Source organism: Mustela erminea, chromosome 1, assembly GCF_009829155.1.
Source record: "Mustela erminea isolate mMusErm1 chromosome 1, mMusErm1.Pri, whole genome shotgun sequence".
Lineage (NCBI taxonomy): Eukaryota > Metazoa > Chordata > Mammalia > Carnivora > Mustelidae > Mustela > Mustela erminea.
Genome location: NC_045614.1, coordinates 152503050 through 152524095, shown reverse-complemented (window position 1 = coordinate 152524095; position 21046 = coordinate 152503050). Strand labels below are relative to the sequence as shown.

The 21046-nt window shown below is 42.8% G+C and overlaps 1 protein-coding gene across 5 annotated transcripts in view; it reads left to right on the top strand.

Annotated features, from left to right (window-relative positions):
• Positions 1–20840, top strand: part of ZBTB38 (zinc finger and BTB domain containing 38) — a 76204-nt gene extending 55364 nt beyond the window's left edge. For 3 of the 5 annotated variants that reach the window (XM_032347201.1, XM_032347217.1, XM_032347235.1), the window contains one exon: positions 14422–20840. In XM_032347201.1, coding sequence (XP_032203092.1) covers positions 14422–18006 — 3585 coding nt within the window. In that variant the 3' untranslated portion in view covers positions 18007–20840. Of the gene's footprint in view, positions 1–1648; positions 1742–14421 lie in introns of all 5 variants that reach the window. The other 2 variants (XM_032347226.1, XM_032347208.1) reach the window with 2 other exon arrangements.
• Positions 20841–21046: the final 206 nt, after the last annotated feature.

Below are 21046 nucleotides of genomic sequence, written 5' to 3'. Positions count from 1 at the left end.
CCTGTTATGTGCCAAGTAGAGTGCTGGGAGCTAGAGATACTGGTGAAACAGTCTTAGCCCTTACAGAATTTATACTCTTGTGGTAAAGGCACTCATTTGTCAATACTAATTACAATCATAATGAGTAGTATGAAAGAAAAGTATGCTGAGAATATATGACAGATGAACCTAATTGAGGGGGAAAGGGTTGTTGGATGGAGGTAAGGGTAGGCTGCTTCCTGGGCTAGCAAGGCATTCTGGGTTGCAGGAGCAGCATGTCCAGAGACCCAGAGATAGGAATATCCTAGGCATATTCAAGGAGCAGAAGGAAGGCTGATGCCAATTAGAGTATCAGGAAATGGGGCTAAGTCGCAGAGGACTTTATAAGCCTTGGTGAAGATACTGGAATTTGGACTTAGGGTTTTAATGAGGCTCACTGGCCACGTCTCCGTTCTGTGTTTGTGGGAAGACTGCCGTCTGTCATGGAGACAGCTCACACCCAAAGTTGGCCCTCCCCTGGAGATCTTTCTGTGGTGCCTCCTGAGGCTTCATACTCACTACTCTTGTGCCGTACCCTGATGGACAGGGCTCCAGCCTGAGCTTCCTGACCCCTGAAGCCTGCGTCATCCCCAGAGAGGGTAAATCTAAATACTCGTGGAGGGGAGTGGAGGTGAAGAAAAACCCATTTTCCTGATGCATACACTTGAGATTAAGAAATCCTTGGTCTTTGTGTTCTGAGTGCTTAGACTGAATTGAATCAGTAATAGACTTTAAAAATCAATTTTTTAAATACTAAAATTTTAAAGTGCCAACGTGGGTGTTGGGTGTTTAGTCAGTTCTGGGTGGGGGTGGGGCAGACACTATGGCTGACTGTGGTGTGTGTGTTTAGGGGGCACCTAGAGAGCGCCTCCTGCACACCACTGTCAACCCAGCTGGCCTTGAAGAGTCCAGGCCCAGTCCCTAGCAGTGTTCAGGTTGCCCTGGGGCCAGCTGCCTAGGGCAAGGGGTCTGCTTGCCTTCACTCCCAGCCTCTGTGGCCCTTCCCCAAGGACCACTCAGACATATTCTGCTGACTTAGGGTGGCTGCCCCCTGTGGGCTAGCTCTTTAATCTCAGCCTGAGTCTGTTCCTGCTGTGGGCTTCTGCAGTAAGCCTGCTCTTTGCACTCCATGCAGGGCAGTTCTGTGTGGCTAGATCAGGTCACCCGCTCTGTCTTCCCTCCTGCTGTGCGTGCACATGCCCGCGAGGCCACGGAGTGTGGGGGACTGAGCTATGTGCCGCCGTCAGCAGTTATAGCTCTCCTGCAAGGTGGCACTTGTCAGGATGCAGACCCAGTAATACCAACTTCCATATACCCAGCACAGGCTCTGTTCATTCCCTTAACCTTGTGAGGGTATGCTACTATCCCCATTTTATGTGCCTGCTGCACAGGATGGTGAAGGGGATTAAAAGAATTAATATGTGAAGTGCTTCACAACCAGAAGTACATCAGATAAAAGCAATTTTATTCTAAATTGATTGGGGAGATTCAAACAGCTGCAAATTGTGATGACAATATGTATGATGCCCATATCTACCTATCCATGTCTGATATTGATTTAGAAATGTATCTATTTACAGGATGAAGTATGTATTTAGTAAATGAATATTAAGGACCTACTGTGTGTCAGGCTCTCTTCTAGGTGCTGTAGCTACATCAGGGAAGGGAAGAGTATCAAAGATGACTGCCCTTTGAGACTTCAGTTGGAGCAGGCAGATGGGCAGTAAGCAATAAAGGAGTAAATTGTGTAGTATATTGGAATGCTGTGGGTACTATGGAAAAGAAAAAAGCAGAGCAGGGTGCAGGGCACGGGGAGTGCAGGGGAGAGGGGAAGCTTGCTCTTTTAATCAGGGTAAGCCTCATTTCTATTTTTTGTGCATGGCCACAGCACTAGTCATTTCAACAAATATTTCCCAAGTGCCTACCATGTGCTGCGTCCTGTAGCAGTAAACAGGGTGGATGAGGCCCTTTAGCCTCCTGCAGCCTACCTCCTGGTGGGCAGAGTGCACAGTGAACAGGCAGGCACAAACACGCGGTAATGGCAGGTTGTGATAGGTAGTATGAAGGAAAACCAGGCATGGTGAGGGCAAGTGAAAGCAGGATCAAAGACAGAGGGGGTAGTCCTTCCAGGATGACATCTGAGCTGGGCCTGTAGCATGAGAGAGCCAGCCACCGCCAGTATGGGGGTCAGTGCGTGTAAAGATCCCAGGGCCGGAAGGCATTAGGCAGGTGGAGTAAGCAAAGGGAGACCTATGTGCTGAGCACGGAGAGTGGGATGGAAGGGAGTGGGCAAGTCGAGAGAGAGTGGAGAGGGCCTGTGGATCACACCGGGCCCCCACAGTGAAGGGTCTGGATTTTGTGCTGACTTAAGGGGAAAGCCAGTGAAGGGTTTTACGCAGGGATTGGCTTGATCTCATTTGTGTTTTTAAAAGATCGTTCCAATGTACCGCATGAAGCATGGACTACATAAGCAGTTCTCGCCAAAGCTACCAGCTGAGCAGGACACGGTCAGTCCTCCGGCTGGTTCCAGCCCGCTCTCACTGAACCCCACTGTGTGCCAAGCACTGTTCTTTGCACTGTGTGTGCTGTGCCCCTCACTCCTCCCTGCCCAGTTCCTGGCTCATCCAGACAGAACCAGTGGTGTAAACTGTGATTCCTTGTCGTGTGGTAGTCCTCAGAAAGCTGGGGTGCAGAGGGAGCAGGGCCTGGAGAGGGAGGGTGCCATGGGGAGGTGGGCTTAGATAGTTTAAGGCCAAAGCCGCAGTTGGTGTTCCGTCTGTTTCAGGATGGCCCATCCTTCTGACTGGCCGGAGAGCCATTCTTGTTCAGTAGCCAGACTATCTGACCGTTCTTCCCTCTGCCCTTCCCAAGAAGAAGCAGTTCATTGAGAGGAACAGGGCCATTACATCAGTTGGCCCTTTAGGTTCACAAGAAAATGTTATTTGGTTTTTGAAAGCAACTCTTGATGATAAACTCGCCCCATACTGAGACATTTCAGAGGACAGGAACCCTGTCCCTGGTCATTTTGGTAACTCGGTCCCCCCCAGCATTCAGATTAAAAATGCCTTCCATGCTCGGAACTCTGAGTGTCAGTGGAGCTTGGCTGAGATGAGGAACGAACACAGCACTGGAGGGCTTCAGAGATAAACACTTGAGCCTGTTGGCTGGGTTTCTTAAGCAAGCAGGTATGTGGGCATGCTCGATCCTGAGATGAACCTGAGGTACATGGGCTACCCTGAAACACTGTTGTGTTTGAAAAAGAGAGAGAGAAGCCAAGACCTTTTCCCCCTTTCATCTTTCCAAACAAGCAGCTTGAAATATTTAACTGAGCCCGTTGCATCACTCATGAATCTGATAATAACTCGTTCTTACAATCAATATGCACGCAACTACAAGTCTAGAGCCCAAATGTTTACCTTTTCAAAGTAATATATTCAAGTAAGGTTGTTCAAGCCAACCTCCCTCTGTCAGATACACCCTGGCAGCTTTCTGATGTCAGCCTTTTGAGCGGCTTGAATTCCCATTGAAGACGCAAATTTCCCTTGCCTTACGATGCCTTCTCCAAGCTGAGGGTTTCAGTGCATCTGAGTCTGATAAATGCAGCTCTTCTCTTCCCCCTTGGGACTGCATTTAGAAGAGAAATCAAGAGGATTTTCCTTTTCCTAGACAAAACTATACAAAGGGCTTCTGTTGTGTAATCTTTGTTTGAGATCCGATGTATGTATTTCTGACACCTTGTCATGTGAGGAGGTCTGACGTAGTCCCCCAACATGACTGCAAGAAAGTGTGCTGCAAAGATGCGGGTGGGATGAGGGAGCAGGATTGCTGAAGCCTTGTGCTCTGTCGGCACACTTTCTGCTGGGACTTGCAGCTTCCGCTTCGATATGGGCCGCACACTGCCCCAAAATGGACTGTGTGTTTGACTTTTTGCAGGATTGCAGGTCAATATCCTAATATAGTGTGTTCTTTTTAAGTTGGGTTTTATTTCTAAGTTTCTTTTTATAGAAGACAACGTGCAGTAGAGAGAAGCGAAAGTTGCTGTGTTGATTCAGTTTTGTTGTTACATACGTTAGGAATTAAGTGGCGGATGGGCTACAAGAGGGCGCTTGGCCTATGCCTCTGATCAGAAGAAGATTTAGAAGAACGGGCCTCAGTCTGGCCCAGGAGAGCGGCCTTACTCAAGGTAGCATTACTTCACTCTCTGTCGGGTCTTAGAGATGTACTAATAAAATTAGACCAAATTTTATTAGCGAGCCCTATAAAGTTCTACATGATAGATATGTTGTTGATTAATAACTTAAAGAAGTTTTCCAAGATTTTTTTTCTTTGCACTGTGAGAGTTAAAATTTATATGGAAACTCTCACTTTACGTTTTTTGGCTTCTGTGTATTTCAGTAAAGTTGCCTTGACTGTTTGGGGAGGGAAGATTTAATTATGCTGGAAATACAGGGAGTTAGTTGCTCAGGTCATTGCTAAGAATTATTTCCCTTTTTTCAAGTTCATTTGCAGAGTGAGTGGACTGGTCCCTAAAAGCAGTCTCCAGGATCTGATGGGGAGGGAACTAATTTGATAGATGAATGGATAGAATCGTATGAGCACACAGAATACTGGGACCAAGCTAACCCTTGAGATCTGGAAGGCAGGAATACAAGAAGTGCTAGATTGTTCAAACAGAAGAGAGGCAGAGGTCCTGCAAATCAAGGAACAATTTTCACCTGAGTATGGAGAGTGTCGAGGGACTGTTGGTCCCCCTGATTTTTCAACGATGCTCAGACTCCAGAGATGGTTAGTAACCACGTCAGGCTTGGGCTATTAAAGATAGCTATAGAATGTGTATCTGTGTGATTGTGGGTATGTTCGTGTTTCTCTGTCCCTTGGCCTCTCCTTCTCCTGGGGATTTCTGCTTCATATTTTACCATATTTTCATCTTCTGTGTCCCTCGTTCTTTTGGCCTATATCTGATTTATTTTGAGTAGAAAAAATTTTTAATAATACCTTTAACAATCATTTTGAACGTTTTCTTGTAAGTTAGAACAGTGTTTCTTGGAATGCCTGGTAGCTCAGTCTATTAAGCTGCAGCCTTTGGCTCAGGTGGGATCGAATCCTGCATCAGGCTCCTTGCTCAGCAGGGAGCCTGCTTTTCCCTCTGCCTCTGCCTGCCACTATGCCTGCTTGTGTGCTCTCTCTCTCTCTCTCTCTCTCTGACAAATAAAATCTTAAAAAAAAAAAAAAAAAGGACAGCATTTCTCAAACGTATTGGTGCCAGGACCCCCTTACACTCTTGTAAATCATTGAGGACCCAAAGAGCTTTTGCTTATCAGAGTTAGAAATCTATCAGTCTCTGCCATATTCAGAATTTAAAAGGAGAACTTAAACAATTAACTCATGAAAAGTGACTACAGTAAACCTAGTTACATGATAAAAAACTTATTTTAAAAATAACTGTCTTCTACGGCAAAAAATATATTGAGAACAATGGCAAATATGTAATGTTTAGCTTGATAGAAAGATAGCTAGAGGGGCACCTGGGTGGCTCAGTGGGTTAAGCCGCTGCCTTCGGCTCGGGTCATGATCTCAGGGTCCTGGGATCGAGCCCCACATTGGGCTCTCTGCTCAGCGGGGAGCCTGCTTCCTCCTCTCTCTCTCTGTCTGCCTCTCTGCCTACTTGTGATCTCTCTCTGTCAAATAAATAAATAAAAATCTTTATTTAAAAAAAAAAAAGATTCTCTTTAAAAAAAAAAAAAAGAAAGAAAGATAGCTAGATTTTTCTGTCAGCTTTGAATTCAGGGGCAAATATGTTGTAGTTGAAGTATGTAAAGAAAACCTAGCCTCATAACAAACAGGTTGTTGGAAAGGGGAGAAGTTATCTAATTGCTTTTTCAGTTACTTGTGGATATTCTTTAATACTACACCAAAACTTGACAGGCAGGTGGTTTTTTAAAGGTTAGTCATAACATGGGACTTGAAACCATAGGAATGAACTTTCCATACTGTGTCACATTTGAATCTATTGATATTTCTTTCACCTTTTAGCCTGTGCATGGTTTTTTTGTAACAATAAGCATTGGTTATTCAGAAAATATTAGTTCCCTGAACTGTACTGGTCTTCCAGACTCATTGCATGCCATCCAAAAATCACATTCTTTAACAATTATCACTAATCTCATTAGAAAAATCATTATGTATTGAGCAGCATAGAGCTCATGGTGGTGGATACCAAACTTTATGTTAAATACCAAGTTTTCCAAAATAGTAATTTCCCTGAAAGTTGAATTTTTATTACTGGCAATAAAATGACTACTTCCTTGAGGGGTGCCTGGATGGCTCAGTTGGTTAAGCATCTGACTCTTGATTTCAGCGAAGGTCATGATCTCAGGGTCATGGGATTAAGCCCCATGTTGCACACACAGCAGGGAGTCTACTTGAGATTCTCTCTCTCCCTCTCCTTTAGCCCCTCCCCCTGCTCACACTTTCTCTCTCTCTCTGTAAAATAAATAAATCTTTAAAAAAAAAAAAAAAAAGAAAAGAAAGAAATGGCAGGCACACTTAGTTCATTTTCAAGTGTATGTTTGCCCAGATGTCCACATCCAAATAACCATAGTTTGTCAGTCATTTTTTTGCGTAAAAATGATGTTCCATGAAAAAAATTTGGCTGATTTAACTCACAACTCCAAGAACCACCCAAGTGCTTTTCCTTAAGGCAGTCATTGTTTTGTCAATATGCACTGCTAGTGTTTTGTATGTGCCTCCCATTTTATCACACAGAATGGTAAAAATGTGTATATCCAATAGTCAAAAGATCTAGTAAAATTAATAATTTTTACTTTTTCATCTGGGTATTACTGGCTCACTGTTTGCTGCAGCATCAGCTCTTTTACCCCTTGTTGCTTTTGAACAGTTGATGTACATGTTAGCATGGTGGGGGACGAAAGGCAAATGACATCTTCTTGTTATTATGAAAACTGTTTTGCCCTCATGAGCCTGATGAAAGGGTCTTTTGAGACTCACGGTCCATGAAATGCTTTGAGAATTGCCAGCTTAGAAGGGAACTAGGGAAAAAAATCAACAGGAATTCATTTTATTTTTCTAATAAAAGAAAAAAAGGCAGAAAGACAGGCAGAGAGAGGGAAGCAGGCTCCCCGCTGAGCAGGGAGCTTGTTGCAGGGCTCAGTCCCAGGACTGTGAGACCATGACCTGAGCCAAAGGCAGAGCTTTAACTTTGTTAATTTTACTCTCTGTAGAGTAGAACTTGGGTTCATCTGGCTCTCATTTTTAAAGCTTTAAATCAGGAACTTTTCTAAGCACAATGTATAATTTAAGCCATTTGCTGCCCAGGGTCTGAGGGGGCAGTTCCTCTCGCTCCCTGTCAACATCAACGGTATACTGTATCCCATAATGTCAGGAGAACAAAGATGGGTTAGATTGACCCCGCATTCTAGGATCAAGCAGGGAATGGTATAAACGTGAACAAATGCATAACCGTACATAATGTTATAACACATGTTATAATAAAGGTAGGAGCCCAAATCCAGAAATTCCAGAGGACGGACACTGCCGGGATGAGTAAGGTTAAGGAATTGCCAAGCAGAGAAGATAGAGGTTAGGTTAGAAGAAACTCAAGAGGAAATACCATCTTTCTCCTAGAGCTTTTGTACAGATGTAATTTACAAAATCTTCCAAAGTTAGGGAAAAGGTATCTGTGGTAGGGAGTATGCGAGCTGTGCGTGTTAGTGGGTGCAGTGGTGTGGGGGAGGGGAGACTAGGTTAGAGGAGGATTCTGCTTGGTACCTTAATACACTTCTGTACTGTTCGAATATTTCACCGTGAGCATAGACTTATTTTTTAAAGATTTATTTATTTTAGAGAAAGAGTGAGAGTACATGGAGGAAGGGCAGATGGAGAGGGAGAGAAACCAAAACAGACCAGATCTGCACTGAGCACAGAAATGAGCCTCACTCAGGGCTCATTTCACCACCCTGAGATTAGCACCTAAGCCGGAACGAAGAGATGGATGCTTAACCGACTGCACCACCAGGCTCCCCTATTTTATTTTTTTAAAGCTAGTTCATTCTAAAAGCTAGTGAAGAGGGGTGCCTGGGTGGCTCAGTGGGTTAAGCCTCTGCCTTCAGCTCAGGTCATGGTCTCAGGGTCCTGGGATCAAGCCCCACATCAGGCTCTCTACTCAGCAGGGAGCCTGCTTTCCTTCCTCTCTCTCTGCCTGCCTCTCTGCCTACTTGTGATCTCTCTGTCAAATAAATAAACAAAATATTTTTTAAAAATAAATAAATAAAAGCTAGTGAAGAAAAGGTAATTTAATCATCAGAAGTATCTTATTTAAATGCCCACCTTTGCATTAAATGTTTGTGTGTTTATTAGGGAAGGTTGGAGTATGACAGGAGACAAAAGCAGCAGAAGATCCTAAATATGTGAATTAACTAAATATGTGAATTTCCCAATGGCATTTATATAAAATGTTTATCATATATTTATAAAATTCTTAAAAGCACTTTACTTACTTTTAAAATACATCTTATGTAAATATACACATATGTACTTAAAATTATAATATGGAATTTTATACTAGAGATTTATATTTTGTACATGTATATATACAGATTTTATATATAAATATCTATATGTCTGTGTGTATATATATAAATAAAGAGAGGATGACCATTCATTCTATTTCCCCTTGTACTGAACCAGTATGTACCTGTTTCTCTGGCATGGTTGTTAGTTGCATCCCTTTTCTCTCTAAAGTGTCCTGTTTTAGATGCCGAATTATGTGTTCACCCTGTATTTTTACATATATATATTTCTTTATCATTAAGTGTGTGACTGTAAATATTTTTATATAGCATATGCTCATGTATTTATAAAGTCACACATTTATTTGTACATACATGTGAATACATGCATATGTGTATTGATGTAGTTAGAAGGTATATGTTAAAGGCTATTTATAGCTTAAATACAAACTCAGGAAATAGTAACATAAGTCAGGCAACCACTATTATCTAATTACAAATTATTCTACCTGTCTGCATGATCCCACACACTTATTGTGTAACTGTGTTATGTGGCGTTTCATAAACACATCTTACTTCCCTTGCTATACCACAAAACTTTGAAGGCAGAATTTTTATTTCTTTTATGGCAATGGGGTTTCATTGTCAGCTGCCTGGGCCTGGTTCTAGCTGGTTGATAAAAACTACTTGAGGCACCTGGGCAGCTCAGTTGATTAAGTGTCTGACTCCTGATCTCAGCTCAGGTCTTGATCTCAGATTGGTGAGTTCAAACCCTGTGTTGGGCTCCTTGCTGGGTGTAGAGCCTGCTTAAAAACAAAACAAAACAAAGCAAAAACCTACTTTGAAGAGCCTCTGAGACAAGGTAGGAAATTTGTTGTGTCTTTTGAATTTGGTATCACATTAATGTATTCTTTATTTACTAAATATATATAAATATAAAAATGCATATGGATTCCAGGGTCTGGGCCTGGCTGTTCTAAACCAGAATTTCTCTGGGAGGAGGGGAGAGGAAAATCTATAAACCTGTACTATTCTAAAGCTTCCCAGGTCATTTCGATGCATAGCCAGGGTTGGGAACTACTGTCTCAAAGCACAGAGTACGTATTCAGGAAGCATCTGTTCAAATGTTCAAAGGAAGAATGAACTCTTGTCTACCTGTAACATTTAGCCTAATGCCTTGTACTTAACAGTTGTTCCATAGATATTGGTAGAGGAAATGAAAGCCTATTTTGAGTTCAGATACCAGCCCCCCGTACCACTTAGCTGGGGTGGGTCCATGTACATGCCACCACCCCACCCTCCATCCGGGCAGATGGGCAGCTTCTCAGCTGGCCCCTCCCTCTGATCCTTCCAGCACACTGCAGTCTGAGCAGTCGGGTGTGTGTTTGTTTCAGCTCAAATCTGGTTATGACTTTCAGTGGTTTCCTCCTAACCTGCAATATAAAATTTACTGTTAGGATTACTTTAGAGCTTTTGGGATCTGGTCTGACCCTTCCTTCCCTGGCCCCTGTCATTCAGCATTAAGGTACTGATGCCTGGCATTGCTGAGGACATTGGGGACAGAGCAGTGTGCACACCCTCTCCTGCCATCACACAGACCCACTTCCCAGTCCCTGAGTGCAGTCCACCCTTTTATCATTTTGCATTTGCTTTGCCCATGGTGTTCCTTCTGCTTAGAATGCCTTCCCCACAACCCTGTTTTACTTATTGATTGATGTCAAGCTTTCCAGGGCCCCTATAAATAATAAGTTGGCACTTCATCGTTTAATACTTGATACATACCTTTAGTATAAGGCCTACCATTATAGAGTCCAATTATTAGTTGACAGTTCTCATTCTTCTCCTCGACTCTGAGCTCCTTGAGGACAGACTTGTCTCACATGCTTCAGTTTCTCCAGCTCTGAGCCCTGTGTCTGACCGTGTTAGGCATTAACATATGTGCTGGGTAGAATTGACACAAGAATGAAGTTTTTATGTATGTGCCAAGAAGGCACATCAAAGTGCTACATAGTCACTACGCTTTTAAAAGGATTCCTGCCACACAATGGTAGATAGTCCCCCTTTCGAACAGTGTCATACTTGGATATTCCAAAGTTAGGAGGATGTTCTAATGACATATAAAATGATACTTCCTTTTCTATGTGTTATTCTGTGAGTGTGATTAAGATATTCTAATGTTAACAGTTAGCCTTTCACTAACCCTCCTAACAACAATCTAAGTGAAGAATCACGCCATCCTAGAGAAGCGGGTGGGGCTTATCTTCGAGCACCTCGAAGTATTAGCCTGATGTGAAATACTGTTTCCCAAGTGGAGGTGGGACCTCGTGGGAGTTTCATAGTGCTGTGAACTGGAGTGTTTTGGAAGAAGCAGTAGTTTTGAGGTGGAAGGACAAAATATATGTCAGCATGGAACTAAGCCAAGATGGAAACCACCATTTAAAACCATAGTATGTCTTTTGCCAGATCTGGAACTACCCAGTCAGCTGGATAAAGAATGAAAGTAATGTATGGGCTTCAGAAAACCCAAACAGATGAGAATAAATGATTTAGGAGAAAAAGTAGATCTACAGGGGCCCAGAGCAGAGACTCCAAGGGGGCAACAGAGGCACCAGCCAGAGCCACTGGTTATAGATCAATGACATTGATCTATAACCAGTGAAGGACAGAGTCCCGCTGTCTATTCAGGGGTGTAGAGGAAGCTGTAGATTCCAATTCATTTAATTCCTTTTTATTCCTAGACATAACTCCTTCACACTTCTAGGAAAGATTCATAGACTATTACAACTATAGGCAGGGTAAATAAGAGTAGAAGAGGTAATGTTTCATAAAGAAAATGAGACAGTAGTCACACCAGAAACCCAGGGTAACAATGGCTACAACCAGTGATGTTGAGAGTTCGAAGCTGCTTTGTCTTGGGAACAGAAGAATTTGTTAGTAGTAATGTAGTTTTTCCTGTGGCTAGATGAGATCAAAGAGTTAATCAAATGGATCCTAAAGTATAAAGGACACTAAATAACATAATAGGCACAATTATAATAGCTTCAGAAAAGGGTAAAAAGTTATTCATTCTGTGGCCATCTGGTCTCCACAACTGAATGAATGCCACAGGTTAAAGGTAGGGCTCCCGTGCTTGGAAGACCTTGCCACTGGGAGCCAAAGAGGTATCTTCAAGCTCTGCCACTTTCCCTACATCACTTGACAAGAGAGAAAGGCTGGATGAATAGCTGTTCAGTATGGCCTTTAGACCAGAGGGAGATTTTTGGTTTTAGCTGCGGGAGTGATCTGTTAGTGTATAGTGAAATTAGTTTAGTGAGTTGTCATTAACATTTTTTAATTGAGAGACAGTGGAAGAGGACAAAATACATTGAACATAGTGCATGCATTAAGGTTAAGTTTTAATTTTTGTGTCTTAGTCCCTATGTACCACGTATTTCTTATAGAAGATTGATATTATATATAAATATATATTTATAAATATATACATAACTATATCTATATATAATCTTAATATTCTATCCCTCATTAAAATATTAGTTGGTAGGCTCTGAGCATCCCGGGCTTATGGTATAAAATATATAGAAAGAAGAATAAGAATTAGGCTCTGGGAAGAACAGAGATAAGACCCTTGAACCAGAACAAGAGCCACTGTGCCTTTAAATTGTGCTAATTGAAGAACATGTGACTAGACTCAGTATTTTTTATTGAAATATAATTAATATACAGTGTTATATTAGTTTCAAGCATATAATGATTGAACAGTTTAATACATTGCTCAGTCTTCCCCACAATAAATATATGCTTGATTCCCTTTATGTAGTTCACCCCTCCTCCCAGCCACCTCCCTTCCGGTAACCATCAGTTTGTTCTCAGTACTTAAGCATCTGGTTTTTGTCTCTTTTTTCCCCCCTTTGTTCACTTGTTTTATTTCTTAAATTCCACATGTGAGTAAAATCATATGGCATTTGTTTTCTCTGCCTTATTTCACTTAGCATCATACCCTTTCAATCCATCGATGTTGTTGCAATGGCAACATTCTTTTTTATGGCTGAGTAATATTCCTGTGGGGGGTGTCTATGTGTGTGTGTATCATATCTGTTTTATCTATTCGTCTGTCAGTGGACATGTGGGCTGCTTCCGTATCTTGGGTGTTGTAAATAGTGCTGCCATAAACATAGGGGTGCATATATCTTCCCAAATTAGTGTTTTCATTTTCTTTGGGTAAATTACTGATGGTGGGACAACTGGACAGCTACATGCAAAACAATGAAGTGGGACCCCTTTTTTATACCACACACAGAAATAAACTTAAGATGGATTAAAGACCTAAATGTGAGACCTGAAACCATAAAAATCCTAGAAGAGAGCACAGGCAATTTTTTCTCTGACATCAGCCATAGAAACATTTTTCTAGATATGTCTTGGGCAAATCAACTGTTGGAAATCACAAAAATAAAAGGCTTTCACTCAGCAAAGGAGACTATCAACAAAACAAAACGGTAACCTACCAAATGGGAGAGTTATATATATCCGATAAGGGGTTAATATCCAAAATATATAAATAATTTATACAACTCAACACCCAAAACCCAGAAATAATCCAATTAACAAATGGGCAGAGGACCTGAATAGACATTTTTCCAAAGAAGACATACAAGGTGGCTGACAGACATAGGAAAAGATGCTCAACATCACACATCATCAGGGAAATGCAAGTCAAAACAACAAGGAGATAACCACCTCACACCTATTAGAATGGCTAAAATCAAAGAGATAACAAGCGTTTATGAAGGGTTGCAGAAAAGGGAGCCCTTGTGCACTGTTGGTGGAATGTGAATTGGTACAGTTACTATGGAAAACAGTATGGAGATTCCTTAAGAAATTAAAATGAACTACTGTATGAGCTAGCAGTCTCACTTCTGGGTATATATTCAGAAGAATTGAAATCAAGATCTCGTAGAGATGTCTGCACATCAAAACCACAGTGAGATAGCACTAGACTCAGAGACATACTCTCCTGGTTTTGTGTGTTATTTCTTTTCTTTTTTAGTGTGCCTTCAATACCTCACAGAGTTGTTTCTGAAAACCCTAATCTCCTTTGGCGATCCTGAAAGGGAAATCGGAGAAAGAATTAGAGAAGGGCCAGTAGCACAGAGAGGCAGGGTACCCCTGGTGGTCAGACTTGGTCTGCAGACGGAGGCTTTCCGTCCAGATACCTTTCAGAGCCACAGATTCGGAATGGCTTCTCCAGTTCTTCTCTGAGCAGGCAGGACCTTTATATCAGGTACTGCTTAATGAGGGAGGGCTTCTTAAAAAAATACATCCTCTTCCTGCTTCATAAATCATGTTTGGGTCATATCATAAGGATTATCTGTGAAGATGGGAGATTGTGGCAGGACCATGGCATTGCTCAGCTCTAAGAATTTAATGCAGCAGCCTTGAGTGATAGCGAGACCCTAAACATTTGGGAGAGAAACCCTCCCCCTCCCGAATTTGGACATGTATATATAGCTACAGCTTTGGAGAAAGAGTTCTGGGAGGATTTCCAACTATAACAACTATTAACAATGGTATGAGAAACAGGCTGGGGCGAGATCGAGATTTAGCTTCTAATGTTGACTCCAAGTCTTGCAAGTAACACCAGAATAAGATAAAAACCTTTATTTAAAGTGTTTCAAAAGCATTGAAAATTATCTAGAAATAAAGAAACTACTTGTTGGGGTGCCTAGCTGGCTCATTTGGTAGAGTGTGCAACTCTTGATCTCAGGGTCGTGAGTTCAAGCCCCATGTTGGGCATAGAGCTTACTTTAAAAAAAAGGAAAGAAAGAAACTACTTGTGGTGGAAGGGTGTCTGATTATCTCTCCCCTCTTGTTTCAGATGACAGTCATGTCCCTTTCCAGGGACCTCAAGGACGACTTGCACAGTGACACAGTGCTCTCCATCTTAAATGAGCAGCGCATTCGGGGCATTTTATGTGATGTCACTATTATTGTGGAAGACACCAAATTTAAAGCCCACAGCAATGTCCTAGCTGCTTCAAGCCTGTACTTCAAAAATATCTTTTGGAGCCATACAATCTGTATTTCCAGCCATGTCCTGGAACTGGATGATCTCAAAGCTGAAGTGTTTACTGAAATCCTTAATTATATCTACAGCTCCACGGTTGTTGTCAAGAGACAGGAAACAGTCACCGATCTTGCAGCTGCAGGAAAAAAGCTGGGAATATCCTTCCTGGAAGATCTTACTGATCGCAACTTCTCAAATTCCCCTGGTCCCTATGTATTCTGCATTACTGAAAAGGGAGTGATTAAAGAAGAAAAAAATGACAAGAGGCATGAAGAGCCCGCCATCACCAATGGGCCGAGGATCACCAATGCATTTTCCATCATCGAGACAGAAAATAGTAATAACATGTTTTCTCCACTGGACTTGCGGGCAAGTTTCAAAAAGGTCTCTGACTCCATGAGAACCACAAGCCTCTGCCTGGAGAGGACCGACGTGTGTCATGAGGCAGAGCCTGTCCGCACCCTCGCAGAGCACTCGTATGCCGTTTCTTCCGTGGCCGAGGCCTACAGAAATCAACCTGTCCGTGAACATGACAGCAGTTCCCCTGGTAAGACAGGTAAAGAGAATTGTGAAGCTCTTGCAGCAAAACCGAAAACGTGCCGAAAGCCAAAGACCGTCTCCGTACCCCAGGACTGTGACCCAGCTGCAGACAACATGCCACCCCCTCCAGTAACCAGCTTAGAGGTTCGTCAGGAGAGAAGTCCACAGCCGGCTGCCATCCTGCCTTGTTCAAAATCTCCCAGCAACGAAGGAGATGCCCGTTTTTCCAAGGAAGATGAAAATAAATCCTCGGAGCTTCCTGGGCCGCCCGCAGCGGAGGTCCCCCCTCTTGTGTACAACTGTAGCTGTTGTTCCAAATCCTTTGAGAGTAGTGCCCTGCTCAGTGCCCACATGCAGCTTCACAAGCCAACCCAGGAGCCGCTGGTGTGCAAGGACTGCAACAAGCAGTTCAGCACTCTGAACAGGCTCGACCGGCATGAGCAGATTTGTATGCGCTCCAGCCACATGCCGATTCCTGGAGGAAACCAGCGCTTTCTGGAAAACTACCCCACCATTGGACAGAATGGAAGTTCATTCACCGGACCAGAACCTCTGTTGTCTGAAAACAGGATCGGCGAATTTTCCAGTACCGGCAGCACCTTGCCAGAGACAGACCACATGGTTAAATTTGTGAATGGGCAGATGCTCTACAGCTGTGTTGTGTGCAAACGGAGTTATGTGACGTTGTCCAGCCTCCGAAGGCATGCAAACGTTCACTCGTGGAGAAGAACCTATCCCTGCCATTACTGCAACAAAGTGTTTGCGTTGGCCGAGTACAGGACAAGACATGAAATTTGGCACACAGGAGAAAGGCGCTATCAGTGCATTTTCTGCCTCGAAACTTTCATGACCTACTATATTCTGAAGAATCACCAGAAGTCTTTCCATGCCATAGATCATAGACTTTCCATCAGTAAAAAAACAGCCAATGGAGGCCTGAAGCCTAGTGTCTATCCATATAAACTTTACAGGCTACTGCCCATGAAATGCAAGAGGGCTCCTTACAAAAGCTACCGAAATTCTTCCTATGAAAGTGCCCGAGAAAACAGTCAGATGAATGAGTCTGCCTCTGGCCCCTATGTTATTCAGAATCCACATGGCTCTGAGTTACCGACGCTGAATTTCCAGGACCGCGTCAACACCCTGACCAACAGTCCAGCCATCCCCTTGGAAACGTCTGTACGTCAGGAGGTGCCCACCTCTGCCAATGTACAGAACACAGAGGGGACCAAATGGGGAGAGGAATCGCTGAAAGTTGACCTCGATAGTAACTTTTATTCTGCCGAGGTGTCCGTCTCTTCTGCTGAGAATGCTGGCAGCTCTGACGCCCCGGCCGGGGACGTACCTGTCCCATCTTTGAGTAACAGCAGCGAGAACGCAGCCTCTGTGATCAGCTACGGTGGCTCAGCACCCTCGGTCATCGTGCACAGTAGCCAGTTCTCATCAGTGATAATGCACAGCAACGCTGTGGCCGCCATGCCCAGCAGCAACCCCCGTGTCCCCTCTGAGCCGCCTGTCAGCCAGTCCCTGAAAGACGACGGCAAACCTGAGCCCGACAAAGTGAGCAGAACGGTCAGCCGACCGAAGAGCATCAAGGAGAAAAAGAAGACTGTGCCTGGTAACAAGGCAGAAGTAGCAGAGGAGTCCAAGTATGGGGCCGATCCTGGAGGGTCCGTGAGCAAAACTGCAAATACGAAGGAAACCAGTAAAATCGAAACCTACATTGCCAAGCCCGCTCTGCCCGGAACCTCCACAAACAGCAATGTCGCGCCCCTTTGCCAGATCACAGTGAAGATCGGAAACGAGGCCATCGTGAAAAGGCACATCCTCGGATCCAAGCTGTTCTACAAAAGAGGAAGAAGACCCAAGTACCAGATGGAGGAGGAGGCGTTGCCGCCAGAGAGTGACCCAGAAACCAACAGAGACAGCCCCCTCGGGCTCTGCCAGTCCGAGTGTATGGAGATGAATGAGATGTTTGACGACGCCAGTGACCAGGATTCCACTGACAAGCCCTGGCGTCCTTACTACAACTACAAACCCAAGAAGAAATCCAGACAGCTGAGGAAGATGAGGAAGGTCAACTGGAAGAAAGAACACGAAAACAGGAGCCCAAGTGCTAAGTGCAGATACCCGGCAGAACTGGACTGTGCCGTGGGGAAGGCTCCTCCAGAGAAGGCCTTTGAGGAAGAAGAAACCAAGGAGATGCCCAAGTTGCAGTGTGAGCTCTGTGATGGGGACAAAGCCTCAGGGGCCGGGAACCAAGGGAGGCCCCACCGGCACCTCACTGCTCGGCCTTACGCCTGTGAGTTCTGCGCCAAGCAGTTCCAGAGCCCATCCACCCTCAAGATGCACATGAGGTGTCACACCGGAGAGAAGCCGTACCAGTGCAAGACGTGCGGGCGGTGCTTCTCAGTGCAGGGCAACTTGCAGAAACATGAACGCATCCACCTGGGTGTGAAGGAGTTCATCTGTCAGTACTGCAACAAGGCATTCACGCTCAACGAGACCCTCAAGATCCACGAAAGGATCCACACAGGTGAGAAGCGCTACCGCTGTCAGTTCTGCTTCCAGAGCTTTTTGTACCTTTCCACAAAAAGGAATCATGAGCAGAGGCACATTTGGGAGCATGATGGGAAGGGCTATGCCTGCTTCCAGTGCCCCAAAATTTGCAAAACAGCTGCTGCCCTTGGAATGCACCAGAAGAAACACTTGTTCAAAAGTCCAAGTCAGCGGGAGAAAATGGAAGGTGACATGTGTCAGGAGAACTCAGATCCCCTGGAGAACCCACATGTCCATGACTCAGAAGACAGTGACCAAAAGGATAACGTACAAACCATTGTTGAAAATGTCCTTTGAGTGGCAATACTTAGAAAAGTCTTCAAAGATATAAGTTGGTGGCTGTGTTGTTTTGGGGTTTTGTTTTTGTTTCGTTTTTAGTTAGCTGTTTTCTTCTGTTGTTGGTGGTTTTTTTTTTTTTTTTGTTAAGTTGAGTTTTGTTCACACAACAGTCATAAGGAGTGAAACGTAAAAAAGAAAATCTCATTTGTGAAAATTCCAGAAAAAGGATCCTAATATCTACTTTGGGTTTTAGCATTAACTTCATGCAAAGTGCACAAAAATGAAATAGCCGAATCCTCCACTATCCCAAGAATCTTATGGAAGTTTATGAAGTTCTTAGCTGTGGTATTTCTGCCAGTGGGGGGGTGGGGAAGAGTCTACTGTTAGCCTAATTTACAACATTCTAGTAAGTGCTGATAGCAACTGGCTGCTAAGCTCTCTTTAGTCACTGGAGAAAATGAGGGTCAGATATCATGAAAACATCATCTTCATAAATATGTTAGAAGATAAATGAGCTATTATAGTCATTTTTCCCATCCAGCTTTTGTGCTTTTAAAAATTATTTAAATTAGTGAATATATATGAAATATTTAATATTATAGCTGAAAATATGTGTGAAATTGAGTAACCTAAGTAGGACGTTCATTATGTAGAACTACTTTTCTGCAACACAAACCTTGTAAAGTGCATATATAAATCACTATGACTTTTAACTGTCCATGTCCCCTGTAGAGAATTCTAATGACAAGCAATAGATCTGCAAATAATGAGGAACTGATGGAAAAATCAGTAAATAAGCATCTTGAATCTGATTTAAGAGCATATAATGTATGCTTTTAGATGGAGTGCCGTTCCCTTGAAGTTATGGCTGAGCTATTACTAGAACTGGTCTCCTCCAGACGCAGAAAATATAGGTCATGCCTTATCTGCGGGGGAGAGCCCTCCCAGAACTCTTCTGTGATTACCTGTGCTGTATATTACTTTGCAGTGGCCTCACTCAGAAAATAAAGAAGGGTCAAATTCTTCTGAAACTCCCTGCAGTCTTCCATCCATCACAAGGCCATGGATGGGGAGGTCTTTTTCAGACAGACCTCATCAGTCTCAAGGGTTTAAGTAAAACCTGACACATCCTGTTCCACTGAAGGAGTGTCCAGGAGATTTAGTGCAAAGTATGAATATGACGGTGAGTTCCCAGACACTTGAAAGCGACAGAAAGCCTAATCCCTGTAGTCGTTAGCTTTCTTGGAGATTTTGCAGCCCACAAGTGTACACTAGTATAAAACAAAAGGACATCAGGAAGACACCTCCACCTCACCTATTAACGACTTGAGTGGGCGAGAGGAAACAATGACCTTCCTTGCCTCAAAGGGTAGCTTTGCTTTTTTAGGGGTGGGGGTGGGGAGATAGAATGCGGAGTGATAAGATTCCATCACTTATTTATATGATTCAGAAACATATCCCCAAAGCCGGATGCCTTGTCTTCATGTTTGCAGACATCCAGCTCCCTTGCTAAAAACCCACTTAGGTTTTTTCATGTTCTTTTATGCTGCCCCATACCGTTAGCATTGCCCTCAAAGTCCAGTTGCCCTGTAGGATATTCTGTCATGTGGACTAGGCTCTAGGAAGCTGGAACTCATCGTTCTTACGTTTAAGCTGCCAGGATAGAAGGGAGAGAGAAAACATTCCTACCCTTTGATCACCAGTGTGAGCAGAATCCGGAACCTGGCTTAAGGGCGACCTACGGCCATTCATGTTCATGGGATTTGATAGATGGAAGCCCAAGGTTATCCAAGGTTTCAAGGTCACCATTATGAAGATGTAGTTCAAAGGACTCCAGTTCCTCTCTCCAAGTATTGTGATATCTCCACGAAGAAGACTTAACGTGGATTTGGGTGGGCAAGAAAGTGTTTAAACACCCAGAGAAGGACATGATCAGAGCTGACCTTTTTATATCGTAGTATTTTGCTGTTAAGTAACCCCAATACTGCATCTGCATTTATCTTTTGTTCATCTGCTTTCACTTACATACAGTATTATGTAATAGAGGAAATGGGAAAATGCAAGCAAATTCAACTTTATTTTATACATTGTATATATGTATACCTGCACTATTCATTTGGGTTTTGTTAAAAGAGATAGTCACAAAGGGCTTATGAAAATCATTTCTGAATTGATAATTAGAATATTGAATAGGCAATTCTGTGATCTACTAACTTGTTTTATCCCAATTAAGATTATTAATCAAAGAGAATTACTGTGTATTTCAGTCATTTTAATTTGGGGTAACTCTAAATATAAAATTATTACATGTAGTGATGTCTCCCAGCCCTTACATGTGGAAATTTTCTAAGTGGACTTGTATGCTGATAATTCTAGACCAAAGTAAATATGGCAGAATATTTATACATGAAAAAAATAATTTTGCAAATATTTTCTATAATTGTATTATTCGTTCAAAATGTTGATAGCTTGTGTTAGTTTCAGGGAGGGGTGTATATTTTGATAAAAAAATACTTGACTTTGTAATTCTGTATATTCTATACAATTTATAGCAGAGCCGTTTTAAGACAGCCTTGTCACTTTTTTTTTGTTAATTGTGAAAACTTTATCCTGAGTGATGTTTCAGTATGCATTGAGTACATAACGACCAACTAGAATTAAAGTAGGTGTAAACAGTGAACATACTGTATGCTGTACAAGATATATTGTGATTTGCTGTTTTAGCATCTGTATTTTGGTTAGAAGATATTATTAAATGCAGATGTTAAGGGTTGGAAAAGTCTAATTTTATTTTTAGAAATAATGAATACAAATTTGGTTTTGCTTGATTAAAATAGCTTATTCCTATGTTAAGTCTCTTAAATGTTTTAATGTTACTTCTTTTGTGTAGCCAAGCAGCAGTTTTCTCTTTGTGAGTCCCAGCATTGTTTCACATATCATTCACTTAATATATTTCTGTTTCCTTACTTGTTCCCATTCTGTGATACCTACTTACATGCTTAGGACCCAAATGGAATATATGTTAAAAGAAAAAAAGGGAAGAATAAGAGAGATGGAA